Source organism: Desmodus rotundus, chromosome 12, assembly GCF_022682495.2.
Source record: "Desmodus rotundus isolate HL8 chromosome 12, HLdesRot8A.1, whole genome shotgun sequence".
NCBI lineage: Eukaryota > Metazoa > Chordata > Mammalia > Chiroptera > Phyllostomidae > Desmodus > Desmodus rotundus.
Window position 1 is genome coordinate 31,204,093 of NC_071398.1, and position 20,129 is coordinate 31,224,221.

The window sequence follows — 20,129 nt, forward strand, 5'->3', positions numbered from 1 at the left end:
CCATGGGGAAGATGAATTCCTTGGGCTTGTGTAGTGTGGTTGTGACCAGTGGGTTGCTGGTGTGGAAGACATGGATTTCATTTCCTGTCATCTCGGTGTCTAGTTTCCTTGATTTCTACTGGGCCCCATTAAGTTTCCTGCATATATTGTCTGTTTCAGTGATAAGAGTTTGGGTTTGTTGCTATTGAGCCTGCAGGTTCCTTTTTTGTAGATATATTATTTAGTGGGAAAAAAAGCAAGGTTCAGTACAGTGTATAACAAGGGAAAAATGGGGACGGTACACAGATTGATCAGTTCCTTAATAACTTGATAAGTGCCTCTGTGGAGGGCCCTGGAGGCATGGAGACCTCACTAAATACCTTTTAGAGTATTTGCATATTTTTCCTTTTTGTTTACATCTTCTTTATATTTAGTTTTATTAAAAATGTTTTATATATAATGTATATTATAATGTTTACACGGGAATAGAGAATAATAAAAGAATAAAGCAATTACTGATGTGCCCACCATCCAGTTAAGAAATGGAATACTGTCAATGCCTTTGAAGCCCTATGTTTGCCAAGATGAAGAAACTTGTCCCGTTAAATTGCCTGTCACAGTAGTTTCTATTTCTTCTGTCCCCTTCTGGCTTCTATTCATGTCCTTATGTAATTGTGAGCCTATGTATTCATCCAGTCAGAATCACAATCCACTTAGCTTTTGTGTTTGTGATGTTTCTTTCAGAAGCAGTCCACCATACAATTTTTTTTTTAAGTCTTCACCTGAGGATATGTTTATTAATTAGGAGGAGAGAGAGAGAGAGAGAAACTTCAATCGGTTGCCTCCCGTACACACCCCAACTGGGGATCGAACCTGCAGCCTAGGTGTGTGCCCTGACCAGGAATTGAACCTGCAGCCTTTTAGGACATAGGACGACACTCCAACCAATTGAGCCACCCGGTCAGGGCAGCCACCATACAATTTTAAAACCTAGAAGATTGATTTTTGCTTCCATTTCCTGAACAGTTTTTTTCCAAATAAATTGATTTTTTAAATTATGAAAGTAATATGTGCTAATGAGTCAAGACAGTAAAAAATAAAAGTCTCCTTCCATAGTCCCAACAGTTTGGGATATATCCTTCCAGACTTTTCTACACAGATAAAAATTCACTTTACAATGGCTAATGGGACTGTACTATTTGGGCTGCATTTGCTAGACATCTGTCCTTCTCTTCAATGGCCAGGGGTCCAGACATATGTTCAACAAGGATCTTAGCATGCCCAGGAGCAGGGGGCTCCAAAGGGTCGGGCGTCAGTCACCCACCAGTGTCTCAGAGAGGCACATGTTCATGCTCTTGCCTCTCACTTTCCTCATGTGTTTTTTCTTATCCACCTGTTTCCTTTTTCTCCCTCTTCCAATATGGGTCACAAAAGACCTTTTTTGACAGTGGCTTGCTCACGGATGATGTTTTGTGTCAACAGACTGGTCTTTTTTTTCTTTAAACCTCCTGAGATTCTGGCATTTTGAATCCCCTATAGTATGGTATTTCCCCTCTGACTTATATGTGATTTCTCAAACACTATTAGGAATTTTAAAAGCTAATCTGTCATTTTTGGATTCCCAGAGAGGCAAATTTTTGCATACTGTATTTCATTTTAATTTAGGTCAACGTATTAAGTTTGTTTTAATACAAATTTAAATATTCATATTTGAAAGGTAAAATTTAGCTTTTTCCTACATACCAGTTGATTACTTCTCTTTAATTTACACTGCACAAGGAAAATCATGTTTTGTGGAGAGAAATGTTCAAATGGAGTATCATGTTTAGAAGTGAATATATTTTTATTTTATTTTTTATAAAGATTTTGTTTATTTATTTTTAGAAAGAAGGGAAGGAAGGGAGAAAGAGAGGGAGACAAACATCAATGGTGGTTGTGTCTCACGCTTCCCCTACTTGGAACCTGGCCCTCAACCCAGGCATGTGCCCTGACTAGGAATCAAACCAGCGACCCTTTTGTTCACAGGCCAGCAGTCAGTCCACTGAGCCATACCAGCCAGGGCTATTTTTTTTTAATAGTTTATCATTTAACTCCATGTTAACCCATTGAAAATGTTTTTTGAAACTAACATATTGCATGCCATATTTATTTTTGAGCCTTTGTACATATTACCTGTTCTAAAAATTAAAAACTAAGTGATTTTCTCAGTTATTACATTTAAACTTTGACTTCTTGTCTTCTGTGTTGAAAGGTAAGTGGTTGCCTTGAATTACCCTGATGTTCTCTTCACTGAATAATACTGAATGATGATTCCTTTTATTGTGAAGTGTAAACACCTAATTTATTATAATTATCTATGTGTTTTAAGTACCAGAAATATACTGAAATGGCTTGTGAGGCTTTTGATAGGAGAAATACAAATTTACAAGGCTGATAAATACCACCATAGGACAAGCTTTCAGAATTCTGTTCCTTTTTGTGCTTCTCAATTTTTGTTTCATTATGTGTGGGTTTTGAGTCAGAATCAGGGTCCTGTATGTGCACCTGTGAGCCTCACTGGGGCATGGTGTCTGTCTCTGAGCAGTAAACATACAGAGAAGGGGCTACCTCTGTCTGGGAAGCTCGCGGACTTTTCTGTTTTGAAGGGGAAATGAACTATTCACATGGTGAGCTTGGAAAGGGGGCTGTATTTCCTCTAACACATGGCTGACCCCCTTCAGTAGCCCTTTAGGAAGTACTGCTCACTCCCTGGCTGAGGGTCTGGCCCGTGACTATTTAGGCCTGCCTGCCAAAGACCGGGGGGGCTCAGATGTGAAGAGTGAGCCCACACACCTCACTGCAGCCAGTTGGCTTTGGCCTGTCCATATTCAGGCTCACACACCTTACAGGGTGGAGGGAGACACCAGTAACCTGTGAATGTGTGTGCTCAGCACACTGCCTGGCATATCACAAGCCCTCAGGAAAGCCCAAGGCACATTACACAAAAGCTAAGGCACATTAATTCACTTGTGCAAAAGCAGGCAGGAAGCTGGCCTCGTGCAGTTGGGCTCTTGTAGACTCATTCTGACCTAACTTTTGTTTCCTTAGGGAACTGTACCTGGGGAATGAATTGTAGGTTTATACACCCTGGAGTCAACGACAAGGGCAACTACTCCCTGATCACCAAAGCCGAGCCTTTCCCGCCTAATGGTGCCCCGCCTCTCGGACCTCACCCACTGATGCCTGCCAACCCTTGGGTGCGTGAACACCTCTTTTTTCATTGCTAGCAAATCAGATATGTAAGCTGCTTGTGCTTCTTTAGCTAAAGGCACATTAATTCACTTGTGCAAAAGGCATTTCTGTGATATCATAGTCACAGAGCTGCCTTCCAGATGCTTCCAGGTGTTTTTGCTCTTGTTTCTTTATAGATTTTAAAATTTTGTTCGCTTTCTCAAACTTTCCCTTCTCATTTTTTAATAGGGTGGGCCAGTAGTTGATGAAATTTTGCCTCCACCCCCTCCAGAACCCCCTACAGAGAGTGCCTGGGAACGAGGACTTCGGCATGCAAAGGAGGTAACAGACTTCAGCAGGAAACCTGAGAAGAAAAATACTAGTGGCGGTCCTTGCACAAAACTAGCATTTCCTTGATCCAGAGACAGTGATCAAAAACTCAGAAAAGCCTCTGAAGTGAGGTATATTTCTGTGATTTCTTTGAAGAGCTAGAGAATGGAAAATGATTTCTAATTGTCTGTCTGAAGCATGCTAGGCCATGATGACCAAGCTCAGAAAACCAGGGAGTCCCAGTGTAGAACACAGGCCCCCGTCTTCATGTGGCTTAGGCAGCATTAGACCATACCCATGTGGTGCTACAGCTCCCAGCCACTTAGCCCATCCCCAGAGTTAGTGCACACTGCTACCCCCACGTGGCCTGTCTGCTGGAGAAGCTGTTCTCTCCCTTCCATGATGCAAACATGGGCCTCCCCTCTTCCCACTCCTTTACTCCAGGCCACACTTTGGCCCTGGATGGCCAGGCTACTTTCTGAGCTCCCTACGTTGGTTGCAGTCAGTGAGATGACAGTCTAAAACAAAACCATTCTCCTTCCCATAGCACATACTTCACCACCCGTCCTTTCCTCTGAGATTTAAATGGCTGCTTCTGCCACGAGCAGACTTACCTTCCTCTCCATGCTTGGTCCTCATCACTGAAAGAGTATCTGCGGTTCCTTGGTTCAACACCAGGACTATTACTAGGAAGTAACCACCTAAATCACCCTTCCCAGAATGAGTAAGCCCCATGGTGCTGCCTAGTGGGCCTGTCCCAACTGCCAGCTGTAGCTATGTGTGATGACAGGGTGCTTCAGTCCCACAGAAAGGCACATGGGGTCCTCTGTCCACGCCAGGCACAGAGCTGAGGTGCACCTTGCCCACTGAGCACCCAGCTGTGCCACACTGGCCAAGCTTCTATGGGTCAAATCAGGACAGGCTTCCCTTTGTTTTTCCTAACAGTAACTGGTGTTGGCTTCTTCTCACAATGGTAGGTTTTAAAAAAAGCAACTATTCGAAAAGAACAGGAGCCTGATTTTGAAGAGAAAAGGTTTACTGTGACCATTGGTGAAGATGAACGGGAGTTTGACAAAGAAAATGAAGTTTTCCGAGATTGGAATTACCGGATCACAAGAGATGTCAGAGACACCACGTAAGGAATGGTTTACCTCTTCATTCCCCTTTGAAAGAGAATTAAGTTGTCCCCAGCTATATGGGGCTCAGGTCCCGGAGGGAAGCAGCACAGTGATCCCCAAGTCCTGTGGGGGCAGGTACCTGCCCACACTCCCTGGACTAAGAACAATGTCCCAGAGATCATGCCAGACGTTTTGCAATTGACTTTCCCTCAGTATTTTGCTTCCATGAAGGAAATTTTTTATTTTTGTGTCAGGGCCATGTGACTGAGAAGGGCTCATGCCCATTTGGCTTCCTACAAAGCTCTGAGAGTTTTTACAGCTGTTCTTGAAGCCCCATAAGTCTTCACCTCTTCCCAAGTTACCCAGGAACCAGGAAAACCTATGCAATTTGTCACTAAGTCCAGGAGCAGGGCAGGTGTGGCCATTTTCATGGTAAATGCTGTCTTTGTTTATTCTACCGAACGCTTAATCACTGGTCTTCTAAAAAATAATTACAGAGCCCTGGCTGGGTGGCTTGGTTAAAGCGTCATCCAATGCACCAAAGGGTTGATTTCCCGTCAGCACATACCTAGGTTGCAGGTTCAGTCCCCAGTCAGAAGTTGTGCAACATAATAAGCACAACACGTACCTCCCAGTGCTCCCACTCCCAGGGGAAAGCCCCGGCTTGTTGCACTCACCTCTAAGGGGACAGAAACAGGCCAGGTTTCTCTTGAGCAGCCAATGCAGTATGAGCCCTGGACAGTGATGTGAACTTGCTTTAGCACCCTGTTGGTCTTGTAGCAACACTTCATTCATTTACGCTTGCTCCCGGAAAGTGACAATCACTGGCTGCTGGCTGAAATGTCAGTAAAAGGTGCACAGTAAAAAGGAAAACATGCAATGGAACACATACAGTGCTTGTGTTTCGAGATCAGTCATGTTGACCTGGACCCACTAGGCTGTCTCATGGCCCTCTATTCCTGGTTTATGCTCCTCTGGGCTTTCTGCTTGCAGAGGGGCAGGGAGGATGCTCTTGTGTTCACACCTGCCATGGAGCTAACAGCATAGAGGTTGAAGGGTAGAGATTTAAAAAAGAGTTAAAACTTTTTTTCTGATTTTGTGTATGGGGAAAGTACTCGATCACAGGAATGTCTGAGTGAGAACTGCGTCTACTGCTGAGGGCATATTGCCACAAGTCTTGAGGCCTCACCTCTTTATAGTGTAAGTGAAGGTGATGGCACTGTCCTTCTTGTCTGGGCAGTGCTTGTGACAGTCACAGGAGCCAGTTTATACAGTGTGGTTCTTGTGAGTGGTGAGAGAAGAGGCTTTAGAACCTCAGGTTCCACCCTTGTCACTGTTTCCCATGCTGGCTGGAGCATGGACCCAGAAAATGTGCCCGGTGGGAGCAGTCTGGCAGGCCTGGTTCTGTGGCGGCTTTGGCTGCACAAGCAGCTGTGCTCTGGCCTTGCCCCATGTTTGGTGCCAGGCTGACAGGGCTGCTGCCTCCTCTGTTGGGGAAGATCGATGCTGTGGGACTCTCAGACTGAAGCTTCTGAGAATGGGCCTTAGAGACAGGTTTTTACTCGTGTTTTGTTTGTTTTATCAACATCTGTGCATCAGAACTAACTAACGTTTTTGTAATACGCATGCACCAGGCCCCACCTAGACCTGGTCCAGACCTCTGAAAACAGGGTCCTGGCATGTGGGTCAGGTGAGAAAGGGCCCCAGCTATTTCTGATGGCACTCAGTACAAGGGCTGTGTCAGCCAGGGTCCACCCAGCAGAACCAGCCAGCTATTTTAATGGAGAGCACTTAACATAAAGACATGTATTCTAGGTGGCTGCAGAAGCAGGAAGAGCAGCTGCCATGGTCAGGGGTAAGGGGGGCTGTTAAAACTGAAAAGCTGGGAGTAGGGCCTAGAATTCAGAGCTCTTGAGGAGGGGATGTGGGCCAGCTATGCTGGCATCTTCAAGACGGGCAATGAGGTTGGGCCTGGGGAAGTGGGAGGAAACTGCCGCTTGACTACAGAAGGAAACTAGGGTAGAGCAGCCCTCTTCTCCACCCAAGTTGGCCAGCTCTCATGTAATAGCTGGCAAAACAGGATGCACTTTGCAGTGTGGAAAGGTGACTGAGAAACTAAGTCGGAATTTTACAGCAGGCTCAAAAAATGACCAAGCCTTAGTGATTTTCATTTACCAGGACCTTGCTGTACAACTGTGTTGTGCCCAGGTACTCCTTACCCCGTGGCATAGCAGGCCTGTGATAAGGTTACAGCCCAAGTGGGAAAGGTGGTAAAATGACTGAAAGCTGTGACTCTCTAGGGGTGGGTGGCCTCTGGACCACGAGAAACATCACTTTGGAGCTTATTAGAAATGTATTCTTTCAGATCTGTCCTATCAGAAGTTCTAGGGATGCTGGATCCCAGCTGACTGTCTTTAACAAGCACCCCAGGTGGTTCTGATGGCCACCAAAGTGTGAGAACCACTGATTTCAATTCCAGAGATATAGACCGTCAGACCTGATTCTGAGTTTTAGAGATAGAAAAACTGAGTAGTTGTCATGTAGAACCTCCTTAATGTGGTCAGGTTCTGGTCATGTGGCGCTATGTACTTGGTTGTAAAACCCATGGAAAAGCTGCCCATTCAGGAACTCCTGAGGAAGTATTCTGAGATGGTATAGAGAATGGGAAAATTGGTCTTTTCTTGATACTTTAATTTGGAATTAGACAGAATTTACCTAGCAGAATCACTTAGTGAAAATAATGCTTTTCTAGACAGACACATACCAATTCATACAGCTTTTAAAGTTCTATTTCCACCACCTCGGTCACCTTATTTAAATGTCGTCTGACTTGTAAGACCTCATGCATAGGTGTCCTTAAGAAATGTCATCTCTGAGTGGGGCTGTGGGACACTAGCCGGGGTACTCCACTGAATCCCAAAGGAGTCTGATTCAGAGACACACGAAGCCCTTAAGATGCACAGGATGTCATCTTCAAGGAACAAGGTCATTGGCAATAGCTTTGTCTGGAATAGAGCTGCTTAGTAAACCAGGGCCACTGTCAGGCCACATACCCCAGGCCTAGGCATCCATCCGTGCCAGCTTTCCTGAGGAGGCAGTGATTGCCAGGTTGAGCTCGTGACAGCATTTTATGGACTCCTGCTCACCCAGGCCCTGTGGGCGGGGTGGGGGGGCAGCCCAGGCTTGGTTCTGAGGGAAGCAGACAGAGAATGCCACATGCCCTTTCCCCATCAGCTATATCCTAAAACTGAGAAATCCTGAAGGAGAGAGGCCGTTTTTATTTTGCTTAACCAGTCTCCCCAAACCAAGTTTGCCTGTACTCCCTCCTTGAGAGAGCACGTACTCTCACGCCCTTCTGGAAAAGTGTTTTCTGGCGTCTTCATTGGCTGTGTATTGTGTTGGTTTTGTATTTTGAGGTCATGGGAAAAGTCTCTACCTTGGGGACTGTATTCTCTCCTTTCTGTGTAGCAGATGCGGTCCTGCAGGCCTCTTCGAGTAGTTCTTGATTGTTGTCATTAAATATTATCTGAATGGTTTGAGGGTTAGATTGTTAGAAAGATGTCTGGCTGTTTGGGATGAAAATGAGTTTTGTCATTTGGCAGAGGCAGCCTTGGGTTATCTCTGGCAGGGGCACTGGAAACACCAGAGGAGAGATTTCCTAGAAAGCAGCCGACAGAGAAAGACATGAAAATGACTGGGGATGGCAGCAACTTTTGTGTCTTTCAAGAGCGTTTTGAAGTTTTCCTCAGATAGCCCTGGCTGGTGTGGCTCAGTGGATTGAGCACCGGCCTGTGAACCAAAGGGTCACCGGTTTGATTCCCAGTCAGGGCACATGCCTGGGTTACCTAAGGCCAGGTCCCCAGTAGGGGGCACACAAATTATTTGTGTGTAAGGTGTGTTTCTGTATGTTAATTTTTCTTGTCTGCTTTACTAGATTCTTCTGGCTGTTTGAATTGGGTTTATCATCAAGTCTCAATTTTTCAGGCATAACATTATTAATTTTGCAAATTGAGATCATTTCACTCCTTTTCCCATTATGCCTCTCTTGGACATCTCTAGTCTGATGGCATTGTCAGTGCCTCCAGCGTGATGTTGGGTCACTGGGGAGACAGCAGCCCTCCTTGCCTCATCCTAGTCTTACAGAAATGCCTCCCCTGTTCCCTGAAGTAAGATGTTGGCTTTATTCTAAAGTGTATACATACATTTTATCACATTAAGAAAGTATTATTTCCTGTTTTCTTGCTTTTTTCTTTAAAATTTTATTTATCTACTTTTAGAGAGGGGGAAGGTAGTGAGAAGAGAGGGAGAGAAACATGCGAGAGATAATACATCAGTCAGTTGCGTCTCACACACTCCCATCTGGGGACCTGGCCTACAGTCCAGGCATGTGCCCGGATTGGTAATCGAACCCGTGACTTTCCGTTTCGCCGGCCAGTGCTCAAGCCACTGAGCCACGCGAGCCAGGCCTCTTTCCTGTTTTCTTTAGTATTTTCATTAGGAAGGAGTATTGAATGTTTGTCATTTTCAGTATCTGTAGACATTTTCATTATCTGTAATAGAATCCTGTGACTTTTCTCTTCAGATCTATTATCATACGAGGTATACTCGTAAATTTCCTAATACTGACTCAACCTTTCATTCCTGGAATAAATCCCACTTAGTCATGCTATGTTATTCTTAATGTGGTTTTGAATTCTGTTTGTTAACATTTTTATGTAGCATGTTTGCAATACTATTTTTAAGTGAAAAGATTTTATTTGGTTTTTTGTTTATTTGTTTTTCAGACTTGAGCCTTATGCAGATCCTTATTATGACTATGAAATAGAACGGTTCTGGCGTGGTGGGCAGTATGAGAATTTCAGGGTGCAGTATACAGAAACAGAACCGTACCACAATTACCGGGTAAGTAGAACTTAGATTTACAGATTGAACTTCACTAATTGATTTGTTAAAATCGCCCTTTTTTTTTTTTTTTTTTATAGGACTTTATGTGAGCTTAATTATGTTGGCACAGTGTACTAACTCTAGCCCAAATTAACTCTGAAGAACTAATTTCAGATCCACAGATGAAATTTGTGGTGATTTGAACAGAGACTTCCTTGGGTTTATCTGTGTTCTCACTACATTTTTTTGTTTCTTTGTTTTGTTTTGTTTAATTAGATTTCCTGATTGGGTTGTTGATACAAGTTTGCAGGGGAGTGTGTTCTACCCTCTTAAGAGTTATTTTTTTCAGTCTCCTTAGTAGTAAGCATTTACAATTGTCATGCTTAACCGATTAGGTGCATTCCTTTCGGCCTCTACCAACCATTCCTTAGTCTAATGGAGAACCAGTCTATATTAGTATTTCTCTTGAGAGTTTAGTATATTTGTGAATATATGTGCTTCAGCCTTTGAGTCCCTAATTTTATGCTTTTGGGGTGATATGAAAAAGCTGCCACTAGGAAGAGATCAGTTAGAGGCAAGTTTTTGTGCTGTGACTTATGTAACAGAGTCATGCGTTTTTAGACCAAAAGAAGGTGACTGCCCTGGGACCTCATCAAATGGTGAGCTTGTGGAGAGACTAGGACCCTGGTTGACCATCCGTGCCCCTCAACCCAGTAGAGCAGATTCCTCAGTGGGGCTGTGGTACAGGGGGACAGTGCCTTGTACCAGGTAGGGCAGCCTTGGAAGTAGAGGGACCTGCTAGAGTCCCTTTCCAACACATCCCCCCACTGTATCCCAGGGGCAGGCGGGCCAGCGTGAAGGTCAGCAGTGCACTTCATTTCTGCGCAGGGCGCCTAAAGCTCAGAGCCTGTCAGTGTGCTATGATTTGGGCATTATTCACTTTTAACTATGAATATTGGAGCAGATAAATGAATGAGAACAGAGTAATGGTTCAAAAAGGTGTGCAACAATTGTGTTAGAAATGTAAGAGCCACCATTTTGGGGTGCCCACACAGTTCTAAACACAGAGTGCTTTAGGTGCCCCAGGTCTGAGCCTGCATGAAGTCTCTCCACGTGAAGAGCTGAAGCCAGGGAGGCCCGTGATATCATATGCTGGCAGCCCGAATTTACACTAGCCCTTGCATGCTGATTAGTCTAGAATTAGTTGTTGGAAGGGTTCACTCTTAGGTTGTGTTTCTTTCTAATTTGGCATATAATTCATTTTTTAACATTGTGTTTTAAGGAGAAACTGAAACAAAATTACCACCAGAGATTGTTCCCTAATCTTCATTTGCTTGCTCTTTTGCATTTTCTCTGTAATTTCCGTTACAAGTGTTTAAATTGTAGCTGGTGTCTGTGTATGCTTGGCTTTTCAACAAAGGAACGGGAAAGGGAAAGAGAGCGAGAGAACAGACAGCGTGAGCGGGAGCGGGAGCGTGAGCGAGACCGAGAGCGGGAGCGCCGGCAACGGGAGCGGGAGCGTGAGCGGGAGCGCGAGCGGGACAAGGAACGGCAGAGGAGGAAAGAGGAGTGGGAGCGAGAGCGAGCCAAGCGGGACGAGAAGGACAGACAGCACAGAGACCGAGACAGAGAGAAGGAGCGGGAGAAGGAAAAGGAGAAGCCAAAGCCCCGCTCCCCACAGCCACCAAGGTAGGCCACCCACCACTGGGGTCCGTACTGGGGTCCAACAGGCCAGGTTGTGGGGCCCCAAGAGGAGGGACCTGCAGCTCCACTGTGTTGGCCCTGCCTGGTTCCCACACCTGTGCCCACAGTCTCAAAGTCGGTTGCTGAAGAAATGTTAATGTGTTTTCATGAGTAGTTGCTGCCCCATCATGTAACATGCATGTTATGAAACATGCACTGTGCACCACCGTATGTCCTAAATCAGGAAAGTCTTGGATTCTCAGTTCACCTGGGGCTTGGAAGAAGGAATTAGGAACCGTAGGATGTGCTAGTTTCTGGCCACAGTGTGGCACTCTAGCGGCTTGAATGCAGGACCTTGAGTCTCCAAGTGAACTGCCGGCCTCTCCACTTAGCTTGGACTGCTGTGGTGGGCTGTAAGGACATGTCCCACAGCAAAGGCCCAAGGGTGAGGCTGGCTTTGGGACTTCGCACAGCTTTTCTTTCTTTTTAAACGTATTTAAATACTGGAGCAGAGCAGGTGTTCCACATTAAAAAATCATAGAACTTGATGAAATTTTGTGGGTTTTGGACTTTTATTTATTTATTCATTTATTTTTTTTAGTTTTAATGAGATGTAATTCACTGACCATGCAATATACCTGTTTAAAATGTACAAATTCAGTGGTTATAGAGTATTCATAGATTGGTGGGGCCATCACCACAGTTTTAAAACACCTTTGTCCCCCTAAAAGAAACCTTGTACCCATTAGTAGTCACTCCCCATTTTCCCCCAAACATCCATCTGGCTCCTGGCAACCACTAATTCACTTTCTGTCTCTGGATTTGCTTATCATGGACATTTCATACAAATGGAATCACATGGACATTTGGATTGTTGCTCCCTTTTGGCTATGATGACTATGAGCCTTCATGTACAGGTTTATGTGTGAACATAGTTTTCATTTCTTTTGGGTGAACACCTAGGAGTGGAATTGCTGGGTCATGTGGTAACTATGTTTAACCTTTTGAGGAACATTAAGACTTTTCCAAAATAGCTACATCTTAAATTCCCACCAGACATGTCTGAGGGTTCCACTTTCTTCCTTATCCTTGCCAACACTTGTTATCATTTTGATTATAGGCATCCTAGTGGGTATGAAATGTTATCTCATTGTAGTTTAAATTGCTTTCCTCTGAAAACTAAGGATGTTGAGCATCTTTTCATGTGCTTATGGGCCACATGTATATCTCCTTTGGAAAAATATCAATTCAGATCCTTTGAACATGTTTAAATTTGGTAGTCTTTATTATTGAGTTATAGAAATTCTTTATATATTCCAGGTACAAGTCCCTTATCAGGTATCTAGTTTGTGGGTACTTTTCTTCTATTCGTGGGCTGTCATTTCACTTTCGTGATCATGTTCATTTTCTTTTCTTTCTTTTTTATTAAGGGGAGGGCTCTTATTTTTTCCAGCTTTATTTAGATACAGTTGACGTATAATGTTATATAATTTTAAGGTGTATGATGTGATAATTTGACACATTTATATTGTGAAATGATTACCACACTAAGGTAAGTGAACACCAGCATCACTTCACATAATTACTTTTGTGTGTATTTAAGTGATAAGATTTAAGATCTACTCTCAGTGGCTTATATATATAATACAGTATTGTTAATTCTAGACGCTATGCTGTATGTTAGATCCCAGACTTACTCACCTTATAACTGAAAATTTGTGTCATCTGACCAACATCTTCCCCATTTCCCCCATGCCTTATCACATTCACATTCACATGGCAACCACCATTCTACTCTGTTTCTGTAAGTTTGGCTTTTTTAGATTCCAGTATGCAACATAGAGTGAGAACAGAGAATTTTTGTCTGGCTTATTTCACTTAGCATAATGCCCTCAAAATCTTTCCATGTTGTCACAAACATCAGGAGGTCCATTTTCATGGCTATGGCTGAATAACATTCCATTGAATATGTATACCACTTTTTTTTTTATCCATTCATCTGTTGATAGGCACTGAGTTTGTTTCCATATCTTGGCTATTGTGAATAATGCTGCAGTGAACATGGGAGTGCAGAATGATTGAGAATGATTTCATCTCCTTTGGATATACATGTTGGATCTTATGTTGGTTTTATTTGTAATTTCTTGAGGAACCTACATAGAGTTTTTCATAGTGGCTGCACCAAGTTACATTCCCACTAGCAGTGCAGCAGGGTTCCCATTTCTCCACATCCTCACCCGCCCTTGTTATTTCTGGTTGGTTGGTTGGTTGGTTGGTTTGTTTGTTTGTTTGTTTGAATAATAGCTATATTAACAGGTGTGAGGAGATACCACATTGCAGTTTTGATTTGTATTTCTATGATGACTGGTGATGTAGAGCATTTTTTCATATATCTGTTGATTGTATGTCTTCTTTGGGAAATGTCTAGTCAGATTCTTTGGCCATTTTTAAAAATTTTTTTGTTTGTTTTTAAGATTTTGTTTATTTTTAGGGAGAGGGAAAGGGAGGGAGGAAGAGAGGGAGAGAAACATCAATCAGCTGCCTCTCATATATGCTCCAATCAGGGACCAAACCTGCAACTCAGTCATATTCCCTGACTGGAAAGTGAACCAGTGACCTTTTGGCTTTGCAGGAGGACACCCAACCAATTGAGCCACACTGGTCAGGGCTGTCCTTAACTTATTGAGCATTTATGGCTCCCTTGTAAAATATAAGTTGACCCTGTGCAAGAATTTATTTCTGAGGGCTCAATATTATTCCATTGATCTATGTGTCTCTTTCTTATTGTCAGTGCCATACTGTTTTGATTGCTATAGCCCTGTGGTATAGTTTGAAATTGGGATGTGTGCCACCTCCAGCTTTGCTGTTCTTACTCAGGATTACTTGGCTGTTTTGGGGTCTTTTGCTGTTCCATACAAATTTTAGGGTTGTTTTTTTCCTAGTTTTATGAAAAATGCCATTGAAATTTTGATAGGTGTCATATTGAATCTGTAGATCACTTCGCTGGTAGTATGGACATCTTAACAGTATTAATTCTTCCAGTACATGAGCACAGAATATCTGTCTATTTATTTGTGTCTTTCATCAATATCTGGAATTTTTATTGTAGATATCCTTCATCTCCTTGGTTAAATTTATTCCTGAGTATTATTTTTGATGCAATTGTAAATGGGGTTGTTTTGTTTTCAGATAGTTTGTTGTTAGCGTATAGAGATACAGCCAATTTCTGTATGTTGATTTGTGTCCTGCAACTGCACTGAATTTGTTTATTAACTCTAACAGTTTTTTGGTGAATGAAACTAGGCAATCATCCCTTTTCTTGACCTTTCGATTAGACAGGCTCCTTTCCTGTGTGCAGTTGTGTTACTGAAAGTAAGTGTCAAAACTGTAGTCTTTCATCTTAGGGTTATTTGTGGCTGCATCAGGACACTTAGTTGTGATAAGTGCCAGTTTTGACTGTTTCCATCTAAATTGCAATGACTTGACCTCCCTAAATTTGTTGTTATTTTTTTTATGCTCTCCTAACTTTAGGCAAAGTGATGTTCTTAAAGAACTTCAGGGGTAAAAATTACATATTCTGAGGGGGTTTATTCTTTAAAAGGCTGCTTTGATGAATCTTTCTGTTACAATAATCACTCTTTAAATTTGAATATAAAAGCTTGATTTTGATCTTTCTGTTGTTGGTCCTTTTGAAGACCCTTACTGATAGAAGCCCTTTCCCCAGAAATGCACAGTGTTTCCAGCATGGACTTGGTCCTAGGGCTATGTTCCCCACTTGGACACTGCTGGGAGATGAGGCCTGGCGCTCTTCTGCTCTCATTCACCAGCTGCTCCCACCTCTTTGCTGTTCATCAAATGCATTCTGGTCTCAGCCTTTCCTCTGCCATTCCCTCTGCCCCAGTGTCTTCAGGGCTTTGCTCAAATTCCACTACTCAGAGATGGCGCCTCACACACTCTTCCTATCTTACCACCTGCTTTATTGTCCCTCAGGGCTCTTATTGTCTCCTCATTCACTTAGCTGTTACCACTTGTTATCTGTTATCTGTTATCCCTTATAGAATGTAATCCCTGGTAAGACACTGCAGTCTCCGGGGCTGGCATTAAAACTGGCACTCATGAACATTTGATAGAGCCATAAATGAATTTTGGATTTGGTAGCAGCCAGCGTTTTTACCTTATGTGGCAGAAGTGAGTGCTGTAGACCAAGTAAAATTGCACACCAAGTTCTTCAAACAGAACTAACTCAGCCTGCTTTTCAGATTCATAAATGTCTGTTTTCATGCATATCTAGATCCCTGGTCTTGGAAGCAGAGATACAAGAGAGACTGGCAAGCGATGTCTAGGATATCACTGACCATGTAGCTCCATGGTTTCCTAATCACATCAGCTAGTCCACTTCTGTGGTTTTGCAGTTTACAAGCATATTTACTCAGGCTATAGACCCCTTCCCCAGCCTTTACTAACATTAGTTAGTCTTGCTTATTTCCAAGCAGCCAAGCAGTTCTTCCAAGTCAGATGTCTGTATTTCCAGCTGAGAGACCCAGGAGAGTGGTTTTATGCCTATGAGGGTACATTTTAGAGAGTCATGTTGTAGGACAGCCAGACAGGTCAGCTGTGCTTCTCTGCTTGTTACTGATTCATGGTACAGATGCCTGTCTAGTGCTCACTGTTATCTCCAGTATCGCCTGAACTTTTTAGAGGAAAGTATATGGGAATCCGAAAAATGTTTTAAAAGTAGTGGCATTTACTGGTTTGGCCTCCAAGCAGCAGATTGCTGTGAACAGCCTCCATATCCTACGTTTGCACAATCGTAGATTTGGAAGTGAGGAAAGAGACTCAGCTGAATTAGTAGGTCAGTGTTCAGAAAGCTTACTAAATCAGTTCTTCCTAAAATCCGATGCAGCTTTTCTCACCAAACTTGGCCAGCCTGTTCTCCGTGCCACCCCACACCTACCCGCCATTTCTTACTTGGTTTGTCCCTTCATTTCCTCTCCAAACTCTTACTTGTGCTTCTGTGGGCCTCCACCTCCAGCACCTCATCAGCCATCAGCAGAGGTGGGGCAGTCCTGTCACTTGATCTGGATTCAGCCTGTCTCACTGATGCTAGGGAGTGTTGTTGAACTCCATCTTTGACTCCCCTGCCTGGACCCCATCAGCCTCACTACCAGCCTAAGGGCTAGGGTTTCACCAGAGCAGAATTTCCAGTGCAGCCTCCTAGTTTCTTTTGCCTTGATCAGCCAGAGCTGGCATCACCACTTCAGGAGGTGGCTGAATTTCCCTGCAGTAATGCTTTTATATGATCTCCCTTTTATAGAAGAGCTTATATTTAGCCTCTGACAGGCTAGATGAAAAGAACTTTTCTCACCTAACATAGGAGGATGACGTAACTACGTTAAGAAAGAGCCACTTGCATGGCTTTTGTCTTCAGCCACTGTGGGGACAGAATCTGCACTGGAAATCTTACTCGCACTGTCTCATGGACCTAAGTAGGAGTGAACAATGCTAAACTTTAATGAAGTATGGTGGTTCTTCTGTTTCACCAGCAAGAGCTTTAAGGCCAGACACCCCATTACCAGAAGAGAGGTGCAAACCAACAAGATACCAGGTGCTCCCTTCTTCCCCCATCTGTCAGCCCTCTTTCCTGTGGTTCTTCCTCACCTGCCCAATCTGTACCCCTCTAAGACAGGTAATTGGTGAGCTGTCTTTCAAATCTCTACCTCAGGAACTTCTCAGCTTTTCTGTAGACCTCCCAGGCTAGGTGCAGTGTCACTGTATTTAGTGAGAACATCATTCTTCACCCATGTAACTATACCTTTTGAGAACTTTTGCTCACTCCTATACTGGTCCTATTTTTTAGATAAAGCAGAACCTTCTAACAATAACCTCTATGCAATTCTACAGAATGCATCTATGTAAATAGGCGAAAATTCTTTTGTGAAACCTCTGTCTACTCTTTACAGCCAAGCCAGTGTCTGTGCTTTCTATGTGGAGCTGAGGAGGGAAACTAGGACATTCTTTGGCATAGGCAAATTAATTTCATTCTAGATATAAGTAGTAACTGGGACCTTGCTGGAGGAATTTCTCAGACTGCCTATGCGTTTGAGGTTTAGTGCCCCTTAGGGTTGAAAGGGCAGGCTCTTCATTTCCTAGGACACTTGCCTAATCCTCGTAAGGAAGCACCTGTTCCCACCCCTTTTTCCACACTCACTAAAGCTTAGTTGTTTCCTAGTTTCCCAGATGGATTTCTGGTCGCCTAGGGCTGCCAGCATCCTGTGCAAGGCGTGTCATTGCGGTGTTGGGCGGGCTGTCGATTCAGCCTCACGGTTGCCCTGGTATTACAGTGCTAACCTGTGGATCTCCAGTTTGAGGCACACCAAGGGTCTCAGGGTGGGTTGGGGAGCATGTATAGTCTTCTTCAGAGGGGTTTGTAACTCCATCACAAAGGCTCAGAACCACTGTTCTCGGGCAGGGAGTACTTGGATTAGGGAGGGTAATGGCAGTTAAACATGGACCACCACCCTGTGTGTTTCTGTCCTGCTCAGACTCACCCTTACAGCAGTGGCTGAGGCTGTATGGCCCTCTGCCACCCTAGAGGGAAGGATCACAGTCACACAGTCACTCAAGTCTGCTCTGACTGGTCCGTGAGGACGGACACACACACACAGTTTCCCTCAGCTTATGGTGACTTTTTCCCTCCCTGTTTTCTTATGCCTGACAGCCTCTCCTCTGGCCATGCCTAGCATGGTGCTGGGTCTTTCAGTTTCCTCTCTGCTTTGTCTCAGAGAGGCAGTGCATGGTTTATCACCACCTTTCAGTGCCATCCCATTGATATGCACACCTTATATGGTGGAATTCACTGATTCCCGGAATTTGAACATTATAAGTTGGGAGTGATTGTACCTAGGCCCCCATGGTGGTATTGTATGCATTTGCTGTCCCAATTGTGTCAGATGACCACACCTGGACTGCCGTCAGCAGCCACGCAGGATGTGCACAACCTGGGGAAGCAGTGTGGTGATGTCCTGAGGCCCTGTGATGGCAAGTTTCCGTGCCTCCCACTCCACTCCTGGCTCTGTCGTTACCCTCCTGCTCCCTGATGAGCCAGGCACTCAGACTGCCCCGAGTTAGATTCCCTAGCACTTACACTCAGCTTCAAAACCAGCACTGACCTTTTTGTTACACAAAAGACACTCCCCTGACAATTTAATAAACCTGTTTTACCTTTCTAATCTCTTATTCTGCTATGTCCTAGGCAGGACTTAATTTCTCGACTTGGAGAAAGTTCTTATGCCCACAGCTTTTTTGAGAAAAAGTGTACCCTATTTAATGTCTTGGCTCCTTACACACTGAATTGTTCAGAAGTTGCCCGACTATTTGATAAAGATGAAAAGATAAATAGTTGTCTCTCATGCATTCAAGGCTGAGTATAGACATCTGATACGGGTAGGAATTAGATAATACAGATAAATACAGATACAATCATGAATGAGAAAGAAGCATTGTTGACCCTGTTTAAGCCTTACTCTGTTTATAGGTACAGCAGTGTGTTTTCACTGTGGGGACCAAGGGTGGGAAGTGGAGATGTGGCATAAAGAACCTAAGGCAACGTTCATAGTCTTGGAAATTCAGAAAATGTATTTAAATGACAAGTCCTCACCATGGAAACAGGAAGTCTTAATGCCCACCACTTGAAACAGTACGGATTGTTGTTGTTGTTCGTAGTTACAGTTTTCTTAGGTTTACCTGCTCGTGATAAAGTTTAAACATGTTTTCAAAATCTAAGGATTAAAGCAATGGGTCTTTTCATCCCCAGGTCACTCTTCACTGGGGAAAGCCTGTCCGTCCTGCCCCCACCTTCTCAGGCCTCCCTTGGAAGGACTGTCACCTGTGATGGCAGTCCTTAGTGTAAATCCACAGGCCCTTGGAATGCCCTACTCCATCAAGGTCCCCTGGTCAGGGTTCTGGAACTTGCTCTGGGCGTCGTTGAGTCAGCGTGCATTGCCATGTGCTGCAGGCCTTCTGCTCAGTCCTGAGAAGGACGCAGAGTTGAGAAATGTGAATAGGAAATACAAGTTAGATCACATTCTTACTTGTGTGTAGTCCCTAAGAGAGGGCCACACGTCATGGTAGAGTTTGGAGGAAGGTTTACAGCCAGCTGGGTGGATCGTAAAAAATAATGATAGTCCTCTGTGGGGAATGCACGGGACTTCACATGAGGTGGGCATTCCAGAGGGAGGAATGGATTGGGGTTCGGAGTTTCTTCTGTTGGCAGGCGTCCATCCAGGTGAGCTGGGAATGGGAGCCTCCTGATTTGTATGGCATGGGACAGGAAGGGATTCAGAGGCAGTGTGCACTTGGGGTCCAGGCAGGAGGGCTCACCAGGGTGGTCCAGGAAAGGGGCATGGCAGCCCCAAGAGTACTTAGGGACTTCTGTGGGCAGTTCTGCTCAGCGTTAAGGGAGGTGAGCAGTGTAATGCTCCACGAAGTGTCCTGGATGAACTAGCAGAGGAGCTGCTACAAAAGGTGTTCTGTTTCTCCAAACATGACTCTGAGTGAGTTCAGTGAGAAAATCCATGTGTTTCAAATTCCCTTTTCTTGTGTCTTTATTAGATGTTTAACCTTTCTGATTTCAGAGGAGAACCTTTATCCTATCTTTTTTTTTACCTTTGACCCCAAACCTGGCAGCTGCCCAGGTCGGAGTTTCCAGATATGCTCGCTGTGGCGACCTTGCATCATTGGTACTAACAACTCTGGGCTGATGTAAGATGTGAGCTCCTCCTGGGTTGACTCAAGGCCCCTTTGTTTTGTTGTGTTGTGACATTTTTTTTTGACAGTCATAGAACAGCTGACCTCTGCTCCTTGGAGACTCTTTCAGTAGCCTTGAACAAAGGATCAGCTGCCTGGGAGATAAGGTTGTGTCTAGCT

At 44.1% G+C, this 20,129-nt stretch overlaps 1 protein-coding gene across 5 annotated transcripts in view; it reads left to right on the plus strand.

Moving 5' to 3' along the window:
• Positions 1 to 20,129, plus strand: part of ZC3H18 (zinc finger CCCH-type containing 18) — a 62,788-nt gene that overhangs the window by 24,087 nt on the left and 18,572 nt on the right. For all 5 annotated transcript variants that reach the window (XR_008425670.2, XM_053914777.2, XM_053914778.2 and 2 more), the window contains 5 exons: positions 3,067 to 3,215; positions 3,439 to 3,531; positions 4,497 to 4,654; positions 9,422 to 9,539; positions 10,942 to 11,210. Coding sequence is in view for 4 of the 5 variants with exons in the window: in XM_053914777.2 (XP_053770752.1) it covers positions 3,067 to 3,215; positions 3,439 to 3,531; positions 4,497 to 4,654; positions 9,422 to 9,539; positions 10,942 to 11,210 (787 nt within the window). In the remaining variant the exon portion in view is untranslated. The remainder of the gene's footprint in view (positions 1 to 3,066; positions 3,216 to 3,438; positions 3,532 to 4,496; positions 4,655 to 9,421; positions 9,540 to 10,941; positions 11,211 to 20,129) is intronic.